The sequence below is a fragment of the Drosophila simulans genome, chromosome X, assembly GCF_016746395.2.
Source record: "Drosophila simulans strain w501 chromosome X, Prin_Dsim_3.1, whole genome shotgun sequence".
Lineage (NCBI taxonomy): Eukaryota > Metazoa > Arthropoda > Insecta > Diptera > Drosophilidae > Drosophila > Drosophila simulans.
In genome coordinates, this window is record NC_052525.2 from 17,073,998 (window position 1) to 17,090,664 (window position 16,667).

A 16,667-nucleotide genomic window follows, 5' to 3' on the forward strand; every position below is an offset into this window, starting at 1 on the left:
TCGTACCTTCTTACGCTGCTCAACACTGCCCGGACTGTTCGTTGTCGATAGCAATCGATAGGCCATCGATGTCTAGCAGAGACTATCTATATTGCTGCCAATCGCTCTGCGCCAATCGAGTTGCTGAAGGAGTAGTGCAATAAATATGAATTAAATGGTAAATATAAAACCGCGACAGGTGTTGTTTTCGTGCCTATTTGCTGGCCGTGTTGTTGTTGCCGCCGTTTCAGTTGTTCTTGCTCGAGTGCGCTGCGTGTGTGCGTCGTTGTGCGACGAGTGTGTGCATGAGTGTTGTGTTGTGCGGTGCCCCCACCAAAAAATAACGAAACGAAAAGCCAAGGAGCTGCGAAAAAAAAACACGACAAACCTATTGATTTTTAACAATACGCACATGGATAGACACACATAACGGTAACGGGGAGTTTGTTTTTTTCCCACGCCTCCAAAGTGTTGAGTGATTGCAACAATCGGCGACAACAAAGGGTTTAACACCAGCACCACCACCGCCCCCTGGCACCACCCACTTGCACCGCCCACCACCCACCACACATCCTTCAACCTTCGCGTGGGTGGTTGTTGTGTCTGGCTGCAGCTTCCTGCGTTTGTTGTGCCTGCGCGAGGACTTTTGGAGGCCAAGTTTACGTGTGCGCAATCAACCACGGGCACGGTAGCTCCGGAACTCGGGAAACTCTCAAGCTCGGTCAGTGGCAACCATGGCGGGGGGCCGTGAAAGAGGTGTCCACATATAGACACATGGACAGGCAATAGTGGGTTAATTGCCCGCATTGATTGCGCTGGCCAGCCAGGGGGTCACCACAACCAGAGGTTACCAAACCAGTGCAGCAACAAACCGAAGCTCGAAACAATGGAATACTTATTATTAGCGTAACTCAATTACATTTAACGAGGTGCGGTAGGACCTGTAATAAGATACAAATACACATGAGAATGATTAGGAAATGATTGGGGCAAACCCAATTTAAAGCAATGGGCTTAGGTCCAAAAATAAACAAATCAGCAATTTTATAGATTGGCATTTTACTGTGCTGTTCCTTGTGGTCCGTATCGCCGTATGTCTAAGCAAACCTCCGGGTATTTCTATGTCGATTTAAATATATAGTACGCAGCGGCAAGGTATCAGCAGAAGTACGTCATCGACACGACCACCTGTCCCTGATTTTTTTCTGGGCTGAGCTGCAGCGCAGTGAATCATTGCCGCCTTAGATCATCGACTAATCACCCATTTTCCCCCAGGCAGTGGCCCACAGTGAGGCAGCAATCGCAGCAGCAGCAGCGGATGCAGCAGCAGCACTAGAGCAGTAGTAGTAGTACTATCGAAGCCGCAGTCCCTCATACCTGGAGAATCAAAGTTGTTGGTGCAGCCATGAACTCAAACTCCTGCAGTGACAGCAGTAACGAGTCCATGGTCAATCCACCGTACATACAGATGAACTTTGGCCAGCAGGCGCAGCAGCAGCAATCGCATCAGCACCAGCAGCAGCAGCAGGAGCGTTATGTGTGGGAGATGCGAACCCGTAGCCCAAATGTGACGCCAGCCAGCACGGTGCTCAATTCGCCGGATCTCAATGGCGAGCTGTCCTACGTTCCGCTGCAGGGTCTTTCGCCATCGGGCGGAGGTGTTCAGGGATCCGGCAGCTATGGTTCCAATGCGGGACGCGATTCTGGCGGCTATTACTACCAGCGACCGCAGCTGCATCAAATCCGACTGGGTAGGAGTCCGGGCAGCCAGTTTGAGACACGTGATGTCCTGCCACAGGTAAGTTAACTTGGAGAATTACTTAGTTTCAGTCACTACAATGAGATTTTTCCGCTCCTTTCATTAAGGGATTGGCCAGCCCCGGCTCACCAACGGATGTGGGCAAGGCGGACGGTCAGTGCCTGCGTGATGGTGAGATCGTGGTGTTCGACGACATCGACACCAACTGGATGAACAAGGCATCGAGTGGCCAGCGTCCAGGCAGCAATGAGGATGTCCTCAAGGTGACCAAAATGATTGGACAGCTGCCAATAGCCGAGTACGAGGGTTCACCGCGACGATTTGGCAGTCAACCGAATACAAATACCATTACCATGGGTGGTCCTAGAAAACGTCCGCCGGGTTTCCCGCAAAGAGTTTCGCCCACCACCAGTGCCGCTAATAATGCGACTGCCCCGGCAAAAGCATCTGTGGGCAACCTTATCGATCTGGTCGACCACGAGGAAGAGCGTTCCGGGACGCTTCGCGAGAAAACACCTACTTTCGACTACCTGTACGAATTCTCAGAGACCAGAAAGGTGCTGGAGGAGTTCTTCAAGGCGAATCCGGAGGACGAAAAGCGGTACACAGATTACACCACGGAAAGTGGAGACGATGTCGCTAGTTCGGTGAGTACTCCTACTTCCAAGATGCTTAGAAACCCATTAAACATTGTATTTTGATTGACTAGCAGCCACAAGAGTACCCAGCTACGCCCATGGAGCAGGCATATATAGGACAGCGGCTGGCGAGAATACCCAAAGATGAGCTCTACATGGTTCACCGGTCGCCTACTAAGAAGCCAGTGAGTCATAACGAAATGAAAGTCTTTAAAATATCTAACGATTGTTCGATTTGTAGCCCAGTGACCAGAATCCAGCGACGGCCTACCAGGAGCATAATGATATTGAGCTGTATATTGATTCGAATAGCCGAAGCAGCGGCGATTTGGCGGACACCGAACTGGAGGCAAATCTGCGCCGACACTCCCGAAACTTTACCCTGTCACCCGAGACGACGGATTACGATTCGAATTGCGGTGATTTGGACAGTCTGTCTAACGACATTAACTGCCCCACGGATTTTGGTAAACTGTATACGAGCATGCCTGTCCTAGAAGATGGCCTAAGCAGTGGCCACGCCTCCGATACGGAGAACAACGCATCCGTGGTGTGTGACAAGCAGCACTCGTCCCAATCTCAGCCCGTCCACGAGAACAACGGTAATGGCGAGCGGCTGGATACCGACTACAATGTGATGAGCGCCAGCTTGGCCACACTGACCACAGATGCCTCGCAATCGGCGCTGATAAGCGACTTCGCCTCACTGCCCATGCCCCCGGCTCCGCCTCCATCATCGCCACCCCAAATCGAGATCGCCGATGCAAGTGAATCCATGACCATGGCGCCAGATGCTGATAATCCACTGGACAGTCACTACGGTGCGGTTTATGCAGCAGCTTTGGGAGGTACTCACACAGAGAAGTCAGCGGGATCAGGACTGGGGGTGACACCAGTAACTGGGGGAGGATCTTTGCCATCGCAGGCTGCTTCGGAAATCCAGGAGGCCATGAAGGAGATACGTTCCGCGTTGCAGCGTGCTAAAACGCAGCCTGAAAAACTGAAATTCTGTGACGAAGTGCTGCCCACGGATCCAGATTCACCGGTTTGGGTTCCACGCAAGGGGACGACGGTCTCCGCGGCCCAAGGTGCGGCGGCGGATGAGGAACCAGACACCGACCTGGAAACAGATCGCCTGTTGGGTCAGCAGAGGCACGATGAGCAGGATTTCTTCGCCGATCAGGTAAGGAATGCAAACATACAGCTATATCAGCTTAAAATAATTACAAATAATAATTTTACAGACCCTGGCTGATAACAATGCCAATGAGGGCACGGATATTGCCAGCAATGGGCACCTGAATGGCACGTCCGACAACAACAATCCGAATCCAATGAATACTACCAAGCCGCAAACCTACTCGACGGCCACCATTCGACAAGGCATCGGCACCTCGCTGACACCCAATTCGCCGGACATCTGTCAGATCGTGGGCACGACCGACATCTCCATAAGCTCGCCGGAAAAACTGCAGTTCACCAAAAGTCCCACGGGCTCTATTAAATCCCTGAAGGACTCTGCCAACTCGGACAAGAAGGCCAAATCGCGGAACAAAGAGGGTAAGTTAGCACAGTGATCAACGCCCCTTGTTGTTCGTTTACTGATATGAAATCCGATTCAACATTTCACGCTGCAATTCAAATATATTTAATGCTGACATCACGTAAGTCTCTGTTACCCAGCAGAAGTTTAGGTTTATTTTTTAAACTACCCTTTTGTTTTTTAACAATCAGAAATGAAGACCATTAACGCACTCCGTAACTAATTTAAAAAATGTTCGTCCCTAGGTCTCTTGGAACCTAAAGTTCTCATTGAGGGCGTGTTGTTTCGGGCCAGATACCTTGGATCCACTCAACTTGTTTGCGAGGGTCAGCCGACCAAGTCGACCAGAATGATGCAGGCTGAGGAGGCCGTTTCCAGGATCAAGGTAAGTGAAGAAAACCTGGTGATGCACACAAAAGCACATCCATTCAAAGAAACCCCGCTAGGCTATGCTCTATGTGTGTGTCTAAAAACTTTCTCGTTCGCTTTTCTCGTTCCCTGCTGCGCATTCCTCTCGATAGGCTTTGGTAAGCGTTCGTTAGCCCCTTTCAGTCGACAAATAATACTATTAAGAAGTAAATGCATTATATCATATATGATTTGTTATTTTTTACCAGGCTCCCGAGGGCGAAAGTCAGCCGAGCACTGAAGTGGACCTGTTCATATCAACCGAAAAGATAATGGTGCTTAACACGGATCTCAAGGAGATCATGATGGACCATGCGCTGCGAACTATATCCTATATAGCCGACATTGGCGATCTGGTTGTGCTGATGGCTCGTCGCCGATTCGTACCGAACAGTGTTGTGGATCCATCGATCACCAGTCCATTAGGTGATGTTCCCACTCCGGGCATAGGCGAGGAGGAGTCGCCGCCCAAAGAGCCACTCAGCAAGCACAATCGCACGCCCAAAATGATCTGCCACGTGTTCGAAAGCGATGAGGCGCAGTTCATAGCTCAATCCATTGGACAGGCCTTCCAGGTTCGCGAATACCCTTAAAAATGCTATTGGCACGTATAATTAACAATCAAACCTAACCAGGTGGCCTACATGGAGTTCCTGAAGGCAAACGGCATCGAAAACGAGAGCCTGGCCAAAGAGATGGACTACCAGGAGGTGCTCAACAGCCAGGAGATTTTCGGTGACGAGCTGGAGATCTTTGCCAAAAAGGAGCTGCAAAAGGAGGTGGTTGTGCCGAAGGCCAAAGGCGAGATCCTAGGCGTGGTGATCGTAGAGAGTGGCTGGGGTTCCATGCTGCCCACCGTGGTGATAGCCAACCTGATGAGTTCCGGAGCAGCTGCCCGCTGCGGCCAGCTGAACATCGGTGACCAGCTGATCGCCATTAACGGCATGAGCCTGGTGGGACTGCCGCTGTCCACCTGCCAGAGCTACATACGCAATGCCAAGAACCAAACTGCCGTCAAGTTCACCGTTGTGCCCTGTCCGCCTGTCGTTGAGGTTAAGATCCTGCGTCCCAAGGCGCTGTTCCAGTTGGGTTTTAGTGTTCAAAATGGCGTGGTAATTTTAAAATGTTCAAATAACTCTTTTTATCCTGCTTCTAATCATATTTATTTATTAAATGCAGATCTGCAGTCTTTTGCGTGGAGGAATCGCTGAGCGGGGCGGAGTACGCGTTGGCCACCGCATCATTGAGATTAACAACCAGAGCGTTGTGGCCGTGCCACACGATACCATTGTCAAGCTGTTGTCATCCTCAGTGGGCGAGGTATGATGCGTTTTTAAATTCCTAATTTTTATATTTATAATATATTTCTTATCAGATCCTGATGAAGACAATGCCCACGTCCATGTTTCGTTTGCTCACCGGTCAAGAGACGCCAATCTATATATAAATATATATGCAACTGTTCACACGCCTACGCTGGAATCGAAAAACTATAAATTCGTCAACTGCAACTTCACCAGCTTTAAGTTCCATTGATTCGCAAAGAGACCTTAAATTGGAATTTGTTTAGTCTTAAATTGTTCATTGATTATTTGTCTTTATGTATTCACATTGCGAACATAATTGTAGTTAATTTAAATGAATTGCAAATGTATTAAGTCTACAATGAGATTAATTGTTCGTCGTCAAATCGTTCAGGTGTCCACAGCGACCACAACTGCAATAGAGATTATTATTACTGCAGTTACAGAATATGCTACTTTTTGGTTCATTTTGTCCATCTGTGTACATGAAAAAGACTGAATTTAAAGCCAGTGCGAGTGTATGTGAGCAGTCATTGTAAAGTATTTAAAAAATTGTAAACGCATTGTCCCGAAAATACCAACCTTCCCGAATTCCCTCGCATCCATTAGCTTAAGCATTCGATTGAATTTACTTGCAAGCAAATTTTTATGATATGATCTAATCCATTATTTGTCATGTATATTAACCGTACTTTAGTTCTTTAACTACATTTATAATTTTCGATAAAAAGAAACAAAAAGCAACACACCTTATGCCAAAAAAGATTAGATTTCGTTAAACTTATTATTGTATAGAGCCATTGCGGATAATTATTGCAATACCATTACCGATATTTATTATTAAAAATAGCCTTAGACAAACGAAGCCATGCCTGCAAAACCAACAAAACAACAAACAAAATAAATGCATTTAAAAAGCGTCAGAAAAACATAAAACGAAGCGCATATTGATTCTAATTGTATATGTAATGTTTGTACAAGAAAACTGCACATTTCTCGATCGATTATTGCCATATACATAACGATATATACTCGTACGATAATTATGATATATCTAAAGCGAAAACAATAAGCAAAACAGCAAAAGTAATACGAAGAACAATAATTTCAGCATTGTCTAGTTTCTGTTAAGCAAAGGCATACATGTAAGAAAGAGACGGAGCCACATAAACGACAGAGACGGCGCCATAGAAAGCAAAAGGGATAGACACAGAGAGAAAGAAAGAGAGAGAGCTTATTTTTGCATACTTAAAAAGCGACAAAAAAGGCAAATAAACCACAAAAGCAAATTGAAACCAATATGTATACATATGTTATTAATCTAAATGGAAACGACTAAACTAAAAGAGTATTTTAAATATTTCAAGTGCAGGTAACAACAAAAGACGCAAGTTAATAATATTTATATAAATATATATATATAGAATTCTTCTGATCGCCATTCGGAAGCGCAGGTGCAATATTTTTGCAAAACACAGACGACACACACAGCCACAACAATTAAATTATTAATTTCTAAGCTACTCGGGACACGGCAAACACACTAAGGAACCCACTATAGAAACTCTCTGCTACTGCGCCTCTAACTAACTTCTTAAACCAAACACTAATCGTATACTACCTAATGCAATTTATTTATTAATACTTAACACGTGACCGAATGCAAACAACAGCGAGAAACAAAAATAAACTACATTTATACACAAACATCGAGTTTTAAACAATTTTGTCTTGGATTACAGGTTGTGAACAGTAACAAGGTAAGTTTACAGCTGATATGTATATAATATAATAAACAAAATAATTACAATTTGTATTTTAATCTCCCTAAATGGAATTTGATATTAGCTTTAGTTTGTGTAACTTTTTCAAATGTTTTCCTTTGCTTTAAGCGTATAACTTTAATTGATTGGGGTGAATAATGGGTGGTGAGTGATGGTTTTGTTGGGGTCAGGGGTCACATATTCGAAAAATGTTTTCCTTGTTGACGCAGCTGCTGCAGTCAAACCGTTATTATTTACGTGAAATGTAAAAAAGCATCGCTCCATTTCGCTGCCAGCAACTTTTGATTTACGACGGAGCCCCAACAATTTCATGGGGGAAACAAAACTCAATTTGTTGGCTTCTGTTTCCGGCTCCGGGCACAAAAAACTGTTGCTCCAATTACGCAGAAATTGCATTGGTGAAAATGCACATAAAAAATATAAATACACTGCTTACACATTTTTACATTCGACATCACATCTGGAGTGGTTCATAAAAATAGCATGTTTAGTGTGTTTAATTTAAGTGCACATAAATAAAAAGCAATTTCAATATTAGCCAAATCGAAATATTTCTTTCAGTGTACAGCCCTTCACTACAGATGTGGCCCAGAAAAACGTCCAATTTAAAAATACATTTACAACTCCTTTGCGGAAAAGGGATTGCAATTATTTGGCCCCAAGGGAATGCAGAATTAAGGTGGAATATTAATACGAGTATATGATGTATGTTTTTTTTTCATATTTCAGTTTTTTGCATACACTTTATAATCGAATTAAAAACGACGTTGGCATTGTGGTTTTCATCTTTCGCATTTCTCGCAACGAAGTTGTGTGTGAATATTAATAAAAATATTAATTAAAGTCAGACAAGGAAAAGTAGGCATAATAAATTGTATGATTTCGAAAAGCACTTGGGAGTTGGAAAATATATAAAAGGATATAACTTTAGCGAGCGATTTGACCAAAGAAAAAAGCACATATAAATTGATAATCAAATAATACAAATTCTTATAGTGATTTATTTATTAGTGATTTGACAATTCATCGCACAAGTTTTGTATAAAATATGAGTTTATTCACTGATGGAAACGTAAGGAATGAAACTGAACGCTAGTAATCAGTGCTAAACGTAGAAGTGTGAACTTGGCTATGTTAACATTTAAATTAAATTAAAACGGCTATTTTTTTATTTTTTTTATCATATGATAGAGCATTTTTCAGCAAGATTCTTTCCATCCCTGTTGCATTAACGTTGCACGCAGAGCACATATTTATTTTCCAGACCGCCTTTCCTTGCCAATTTTCCACCCAAAATAATAAAACCTGTACTTTCACAGTGGTTGAAAGTGCATTCAAATGGCCATGCGGCCATATGCGGCTGTCATATATCATCCTGCACCAGATCACATCCTTTGACCATCGGGGAGCAAGGAGCAGGGAGCAGCAGGACTCGAACCGGACTGGCGTGTCCTTTCACTCCTTTCCGCAGCCAATTCGTGGTCGACGGTGGCTCTTTGTGTGGCTTGTCTTTTGGCTCTTTATTGCCATTGTTGGCTTTATTGTCGCTGGAAATTAAGTGACACGAGGAACGAAGGAGTCCTGTCGCAGGGACAATGCATTTTTTTTGTTTGCCCATTTGCCGCATTTGTCGGTGGGCAAACACAAGGGCAACAGTGAAGACCGACTATAAGATCATTTAGATGTTGCATTTCTCTAGTATATACTATATATATATATATACAATACATAAAATATATATTGCAGGAAAAATAGTTGATTGTATTTAGCCAACATATAACAAAGTTATGAATGCACGTATTTCTGATTTTGCAGCAAAGAAATATTGTTTATAGGACATAACAATGCAAATAATGGTACAAATGTAAAATGTAAAAATTTTTGTCCATTTGTAAGTAATAAGTTTGCAATTCAAGCAAAAGCTATACGTTTAAAATCTAAAACATGTATGGATAACAATTAAGTATATTAGCTAATTATAAGCCAGAGTTCACTATTACTTTCCTGTCGGTATAAGCCAGAGTTCACTGTCCCAGCCCCTTCGTGCATTATGCGAAGCAGTTGTTCCTCTGGACGTCCATCTGCCGCCAAAGTGGAATTTAATATGCGCTTTACCGTGAATCTGCATCTGCGTCTGCATCTGTCACGCCCCCGCCTTGAACCGCCCACTTTTTGGCAGCACACAGCAGCAACTGCAAAGTTAATCAAAATGCGATGTGGTCAAAAGGGCGTGAACAGGCCAGGTGCACGTCATATTCGCACCTTTTGCGAACGACGCCCTTTCCTTACCGTTGGCCACAAAACCAGAAGGCATCTCTGTCATAAACTGCAGTGGTTTAAGATATATGGCCGCAAAAAAAGCAGAATTAAGACTTTGACCAACAAGTGGTGCGATTTGTTATTAAGGCATACACAAATTAATAATAATATACGTATTTACATTTACAAACGCAACTTATGTGACACATTGGCTGTAACAAGTGTTCCTTTAATAAAACAAAATGATTAGCATAAAAGTTAGACATTGTAATTTAGTACTTACCTGTGCCACAAAGAAACTATGAATAATTTCATGCATTTTCGCTGAAGCAGCTCCTCCACCATGGAACCTTGGAAGATTCAGCTCAAGCTGAAGAAGTTTGTTGGCAAAGGGAAAAGTTTCTCGCACATGTCGCGATGAAGTGATGGAAGTTGGGAGGATCTGAAAATGTTGAGATGGGCAAATGGGAAAATGGGAGAGCGCGGGTCGTCTTGGGTTGAAGCCCGAGTTAAAGTTGAATATTTGAACTTGCACATAATGTGTTAAATAAGTTGTCTTTTGCGCCGTGTCGCACGTGTATACTCGGCGTATACTTCATATTTCCCAACTGAATCGCAGTCGCTGTCGCTCCGCATGTCAGTGTTGTGCACTCTTGTTGTTGTCTCCTGTGCGTTGCGTGGGTGGCTGGGTGGTTGGGTGGTTGGTCTTGGTGGGCGAAAATGGCTGGCGGTTTTTTTTTTTTTGAGGTGGAGGTTGGGGAGTGGGCATGACCTTGCGTTGCTTGGCCCCAACAAGGTTGATGGAGGTTTTTGCCACTCGAAACGCAGCGAGAACCGAAACAAAACATAACAATTAAAGCCACTGGCTGGTTTTCGCGCCTCATTTGCATGCAATCGAGGCAGCTGCATCGTGTTTTCCCCCGGAAAAGCCCCCAATTAGCCGGGCTTAATCAACAGCCGAATGCATTTGCTTCCTCGCCTCCGCATTTTTCGCCAATTCTGCTTTGGCCTAGAGCATAAGTCCCAAAATGCTTCTTTCGCAGCCGGAAAAATGGTTTGGTTACCGGTTTTACGAGCAATCTCAGCCACTTTCCACGGACTCGAATTCCACTTTTTCACACGCACCTTTTTGGGTGTCTCTTTTTGCTCCCCAAGAAGTGTGTTTGCAAGAATCCAGAAAATTTAGAAATACAATTTTAAAAGAAACAAAAGTATATCTCATGTTTAAACAATGTGTTTGAAACGTTGTAATCACAGGGTTTGTGCTCCATTTATTATTTTGATTTTAAACGTTTTACTTTTAGTATAGGTTTACCTCCTTGGTGGGTCCACACTTGATAGTTTTTACTGTTATCGCACACACAGGCAATTGAAATACCATATTGGAGAATTTGTGTGCGAACGTTTGTGGCCACTTCCGTTTCCGTTTATGATCAGCAGCTCACTCTGGAGAGTTTTGTGTGCACTTTCGCAGCTCTCCATTCTCACACGGCCAAACATAAGTTTATGGCATTGTGTAAAATGTAAGTGTGCACAGCGGTTAGGCAAAATGACTTCGAAATATGCGCATATTTCTGTGCTATACGAGCTGTGGCCCAAAAGACGCTCCATAAACACAAGCGGTTGCAGTTCGTGATTTGGAAAAGGGACTTGTTAAATTTCAGATTTCATTTGGAGACTGAGAGGTATTCCAAAACTAGTCGCAACATATGTGGGCTTTAAAGCCAGTGCTTCAGTTAAGGACTTTTCTTTTGGAAATTACTGCAAAAGGCCGAAGCCATCCTGAAAAGAGCAGCCAGTCAAATAGCAAACAAGACATCAACTTGCACTTTGTCGTTGCACATCAAGCGCTCTCATCCTTCGTGACAAGCCATTATTCAACCCCTTGCCGGGCAGTAAAAACTAGTACTTGTGTACAGTCTATTAAATCCTCAAGGATATGAATAATGCTGCTGAGCGTGGAACATCAGTTGCATGTCCTTGGCCAAAGACCCACGCTTAGTCTAATTTCGAGCTTGAGTCCAGGAAGCATATCAAATGATGACGATGGCCACTAAAATACCTCGCAAATCTGATCCCCATAAATCTGGCCTTATATTCAATCCATAAATCCAGTTCGTGAATGAAGGACATTAGCTTGCTGGCCCACGGTAAATTGACTTTTAGGTTTTGCATATTCAACGGGAAGCCAATTTAATAAAGTTTCCGTCTCATTTTGTTTGGTTTGTTTCACATTTTCCGTTGTGTGTTATTATTTTCACTTTTTTTTTCATTCAATTCCATGTCATTCAACCTTAAAAGAACGTGAACCTTTGACTAACCAACACAGCGAGGACATCTTGTTCCTTGTCCTCGGAAGCCAGAAGAACTGTTCCCAGCGGCGTAGTAAATTTGATTTCATTCATAAATCGCGGATTTCCCCTGAGGCACGATTCCTGCCAGCGAGGGGAAACTTATCCGCGCAGCCGCAGTCCTCACTGTACCCAGTTGGGGCAGCATAGAATAGTGGGACCAGCTTCGATTGGGGTAAATAGTGGTGGGGAAAGCTGGCTAAGAGAACTTTGACGACTAACTCTCTTAAAATTTAACTGGGAATGGTTTTAAATGGTTAAGAAAGTTGTACTGGTAAACTTTTTACCCTTATTAATGCAACTATTGTAAGCAATTTGTAGATTGATTTTGATACAATTTGAAGATTTTTCAGGTTTTAAGTCAAAATTTGGTGAATATTAATTTATTAAAAAAATTTCTAGTATTGCCACTTTTGTTTTCAGTGTCCATGTTAACCCCCGAGTGCCCACATGTCAACGCTTGGTATTTTTCGCACATCCGCAACTTCAATCTGGACATCGACAGTAGACCGAGACTGCGAATCGCAACTACTTATCTACTCATTGTATTATCACGCTTCGCTGGCTCTGGCGACACTAAGCTGCCAATGGAAAGAGATGGCTCTAGCTGACGGAAAGAGACGGCACGATGTGGGTTAAAAGTAGATAAAGAAAAAAAACAACAAAGAAGTGACCACATTAGAGGCGCTTTTGCAGCCAATTGCTGCTGGAAAATGGAGAAAATCACTGAAAACAAGTGCAAGTAAAACGGAATCATAAATGAAGAAGGGTGTGCATAAAAGCAGCCACGAAAGAGACGGCCAATGCCGGGTGGAAGTGTAGAAAAGGAGAGGAAGATTAGCCGCTCTGGTGACCAGCAGCTGCTCAGGATTTGTTGCGGAGAAAAACCCATAAAATATTTTAAAGTGGCATTCGCAGGTGATTCTACCTTCCTCTTAAAAGCACACACAAAAAAAATTCAAGAGATAGAAAGGTGTACGTAATATTCGTTGTATTCATTATAGTACTAATTCACAACTTATTTATTGAAGAGCAATCTAATATTACTCAATCAATATAAATAAATCAATACTACGATACTTTTCCGTTTCAAAGTATTCATTATTTTTTCTTGTGTAGTTTTCTACGATTTATAAAGCTTATGGTGGGATTATTTCATACATTACCACCTGTCATTCAATTGATCTGCACGTGGCTTTCAAAAACATATAAAAACCCACTGAAGATTTGTCAAAGAGCGGGCTTAATAATCAACTTTCGGATTATTATTTCAGCTGGTAAACTAGTATACTAACGAATTTGAAACAAAACATATTTGTAGAACTCTTTAACTTGATGGCAGGCACTATGTTTGCACTAAAGTTTGCACAATATTGACGTTTTCGCGTTATTTGCATGGTGGCAATTAATTTTCCATGCATTTTGCAAGTGACCACGCCCCCCTGCTGCCCTCAAAAAGTAGACAACAAACACACTGAGCGAATATGCGGCCAACGGTGGAGTTCATTCAACTTTTAAGCGCTGGAAGAGGAACGCAGGACGAAGGACGCATAAACCAAATGAGTGGAGCCCTCAGCTGTTAGCAGTTAACAGGGTAGGGAGTGTTATTGGGTCAAGGGGGGTCAAAGGGTATGAGGACTTTCACCAATTATTTTGAAACAAATTGTCAATAAATGGAACAGAACTTTTAGATTGCTTTCTCATCTCTTTGGTTTCTGTTTTAGCATTTTTTGTGTTCGGTTGCCCTACAGATACATTTTGCTTTAGTTTGAGCGCCTTCGGGGCGCCATCTCATTTACATAGACAAAAGCCCAGGGATCTCATCTCAGCCTTTAACCCATTTCCATTTCTGGTTTATCACTTTCAAATATGCCCCAAGCCCAGCTCGAAATCTCCCTGAACAAACTCATTTGCGAATTTTAAACTGAAATCTGGTTGATTTGAAATTAAGTGAATTATTTATACCAAAAACATGGGTTAAGACGCACCAGCTTTATTCCAGCCGCGTCATCATCGTCAACTTATTTTGCCGCATTCCTTTCATTTTTTGATGATTAACCTTTATTGCCGCCTAGCCAAATTAATTCGATTTACGCTTTATGGTCTTGGTTAATTTGCAAACTTTCAAGATGACTTTGCTGCAGCGACAGTCTTTGCGGAGTAAAAACTTAAAGACTGCCTCTTTATCTTGGGAATTGTCTGCATTTCATGCGTTTTATTATAACTTTTGGTACACTTGAACAAAAATGTTGCAAATATTGAAAAAGGGAAATCTTGGCTTTAACAAAAAAAGTTGTGCAATTTTTAAAAATTCGTAATGGTAATTTGGGTATGAAAATTGAAAGTACTATTTTTTTTATCACAAATTGTTTGAACGTATTCTTATTTTTGAAAATCAAATCGTTTAGTGTAGCAAGACTTTGGCAAAGTTCTTGCCCACCTTCTGGTGTCTGTTCGTTGGCCATATGTCAATTTAGCTAATATTGTCGACGTTTATGATGAATTTATGTGCACTGCGCTTTTGTCTCACCCGCGAAAGAGACGGCCTGATGGCGTGCGAAAGAGATGGGGCTAGTGGGGCGAGACAGGACAGCCCAGGGCGAACAAAGCCATTAAAAAGCCAGCACAACAATATTACAACCTTAAATGTTTATAAGGAGCCGCCAACAACAATGGACGACAGTGAAACTCAATTTGTACTTAAGCCAGTTCAGACAAGTTGTAAAAATCCAATGTCAGGGGTAGATGGTGCATAAAACACATAACCAACAACTAGCAACTTTTTGACAGCACATTGGCACTTGAACTCCTCCGGCGAAATGGAAAACGCAGACCATTTCCCACTTGCCACTCGATTTGCCTAAAGGGATATATACATATATACATATATATATAGAAGAATCAAATCGCAATGGATACGCAGCAACCTGTGATGCATTAAAGTAGTAAATTAACTTACATGCCTACTGTACATACCATACAAATATTCCAACTCAAGACCTTAACTTGTCAAATAGTCTGTTAACTGGGATTAGGTATCATGCTAACCGCTTAGCCCAATAAAATTTGATTTATTTTACACATGCTCCCCTGGCGGACAGAAGGCAATCTGTGATTTGAGCGCCCATTCCCGATCGCTTGGCACTATCCCACGTCCATTGTCGGTTAGCCCATCAATGTCATCATCATCATCATCATCATTTTCATTTTCATCATCGCCGGCAGTCAAGCGGATTCCATTTCTCTGGGGGAATCTTCGCAGCAAATATTTGCCGAGGTAAATGGCTGTAATTTAATCTTCAAATTTGTTTCAATGAAATTTTCCAACTCTGGTCCGTTGTCTTGGCCCTTTTCCTCTTTTGTTTTGATTTAACCCACACCGTTGGTCTAACTTTATTTATATAGTCTTGTGTATTTATTTAGTGCTCTTGCGATTCGATTTTCGGTTTTGCTTCTGAAATTTGTACACCAGGGCGGATGCGTGATGCACTTGCATCGGATTGCCAGTGACACTTTTTCCATTCCATTTGTTTGGTGAACGGTTGTTGTCACTGAAAGGGACTACCTCAATGGAAAAGGTGTTGGGCAAAAGGCCAAGGAGGCCATTTGTCTTCCAGTTTGTAGCGTTCTTCCCTTGGTCTTTAAATGTTCGATTTTTCACAGCAAACTCGAAAAGTATTCGTTTTATTAAGCCAGAAATATTGCTCACAAGTCTTAGAAAATAGCAAAAACTTTTGGTTTATTATTAGCATCCTGTTTCTATTTTGAAGTTTTTCCTTGGTTTTGGTTCGAATTTTTAGAAAACATATAGCATACCTTTTAGGGCATCTCAGTTTTCTTTGTTTCCTGCCCAGTTTTCCGCTGTTTGCTCGAGCTTGCCACGGTTTCCAGGGGAAAAGGACACGGTGGTCGGGAGAAACGGGAGGGCCGAAGGCCACTGGGGTCCTGTAAATGTCGCAGTCGATTTGTTTGCGGGCGATGGGCGCAAAGTGGGTGGCTGGGGCCCTTCCACGCCCATTCCAAGGTCGTTTATGCTGGTTTTGGCATTCGGAGTAAAATACGCGTAAAATGATCGGAAAATCTACTGCCAACAACAAACACTCACTTCTGTGTGATACGTGAGTGCATGTGGGAGTGTGTGTGTGTATGTGTGTGTGTATGTGTGTGTGTATGCGAGAGAGTGTGTTTATTTCATAACCCACAAAAGAGCAAGAACAACTCCAATGGCAGCACCCACAGAGACACACACACATACACACGCCAAACGCTTTTATTTGGCACCCACAAAAAGAAACAAAGTGTCAAATTTCATTTTATTTTTACGCCTCTGCCCCTCTCGCTCCCACCACCGCGCGACAGCATGGTGCCCTCCCCCTCGCACACATGACATACGTCAGACTTTGCCCGCCATTTGTTTGTCTGCATATTTTGCGTCTGATTCTCACTACTCTGCTCTGTGGTACCCTGGAAAAAATAAACTTGGTAAGTCCGCGAGATCCTATCCTTTTTTAACACTTATATTTTATTGTTAAAATTTAATTAAAAATAGGACCATATGATTTTAAAATATCTAATTTATACACACATATTTTGCAGCTTAAGTCCAATAATATGAACTTTTGAACTTATGAACTTATTGTCT

The 16,667-nt window shown here is 42.7% G+C and overlaps 1 protein-coding gene and 1 long non-coding RNA gene across 7 annotated transcripts; one reads left to right on the forward strand and one right to left on the reverse strand.

Annotated features, from left to right (window-relative positions):
- The first annotated feature begins 35 nt into the window (after positions 1–35).
- LOC6726282 lies at positions 36–7,338 on the forward strand. Of its 6 annotated transcripts, none has more exons than XM_016172429.2 (12): positions 36–157; positions 1,255–1,777; positions 1,846–2,385; positions 2,448–2,561; positions 2,618–3,559; positions 3,621–3,936; positions 4,165–4,304; positions 4,441–4,446; positions 4,537–4,902; positions 4,963–5,439; positions 5,507–5,647; positions 5,703–7,338. In XM_016172429.2, the coding sequence occupies exons 2-12, from the start codon at positions 1,385–1,387 to the stop codon at positions 5,772–5,774; spliced, it is 3,507 nt and encodes a 1,168-aa protein (XP_016039800.1). In that variant the 5' UTR covers positions 36–157; positions 1,255–1,384; the 3' UTR covers positions 5,775–7,338. The 6 variants fall into 6 exon arrangements, with proteins under 6 accessions (XP_016039800.1, XP_016039803.1, XP_016039797.1 ...); XM_016172432.2 differs by having other exon boundaries at positions 4,183–4,304; XM_016172426.2 differs by having other exon boundaries at positions 2,451–2,561.
- On the reverse strand, positions 5,774–12,002 carry LOC120285242. Its single transcript, XR_005544515.1, has 3 exons — positions 9,958–12,002; positions 9,705–9,901; positions 5,774–9,607 (listed from the first exon to the last, which is right to left on the reverse strand). It is a non-coding gene; the product is annotated as an uncharacterized LOC120285242 (long non-coding RNA).
- Positions 12,003–16,667: the final 4,665 nt, after the last annotated feature.

Bases quoted from the DNA above. Each gene is read 5' to 3' on its own strand.
- LOC6726282 (XM_016172429.2), top strand. From the start codon at position 1,385: ATGAACTCAAACTCCTGCAGTGACAGCAGTAACGAGTCCATGGTCAAT. The intron at 3,560-3,620 runs GTAAGGAATGCA...ATAATTTTACAG, and splicing joins AGGATTTCTTCGCCGATCAG to ACCCTGGCTGATAACAATGC. The intron at 3,937-4,164 runs GTAAGTTAGCAC...GTTCGTCCCTAG, and splicing joins CAAATCGCGGAACAAAGAGG to GTCTCTTGGAACCTAAAGTT.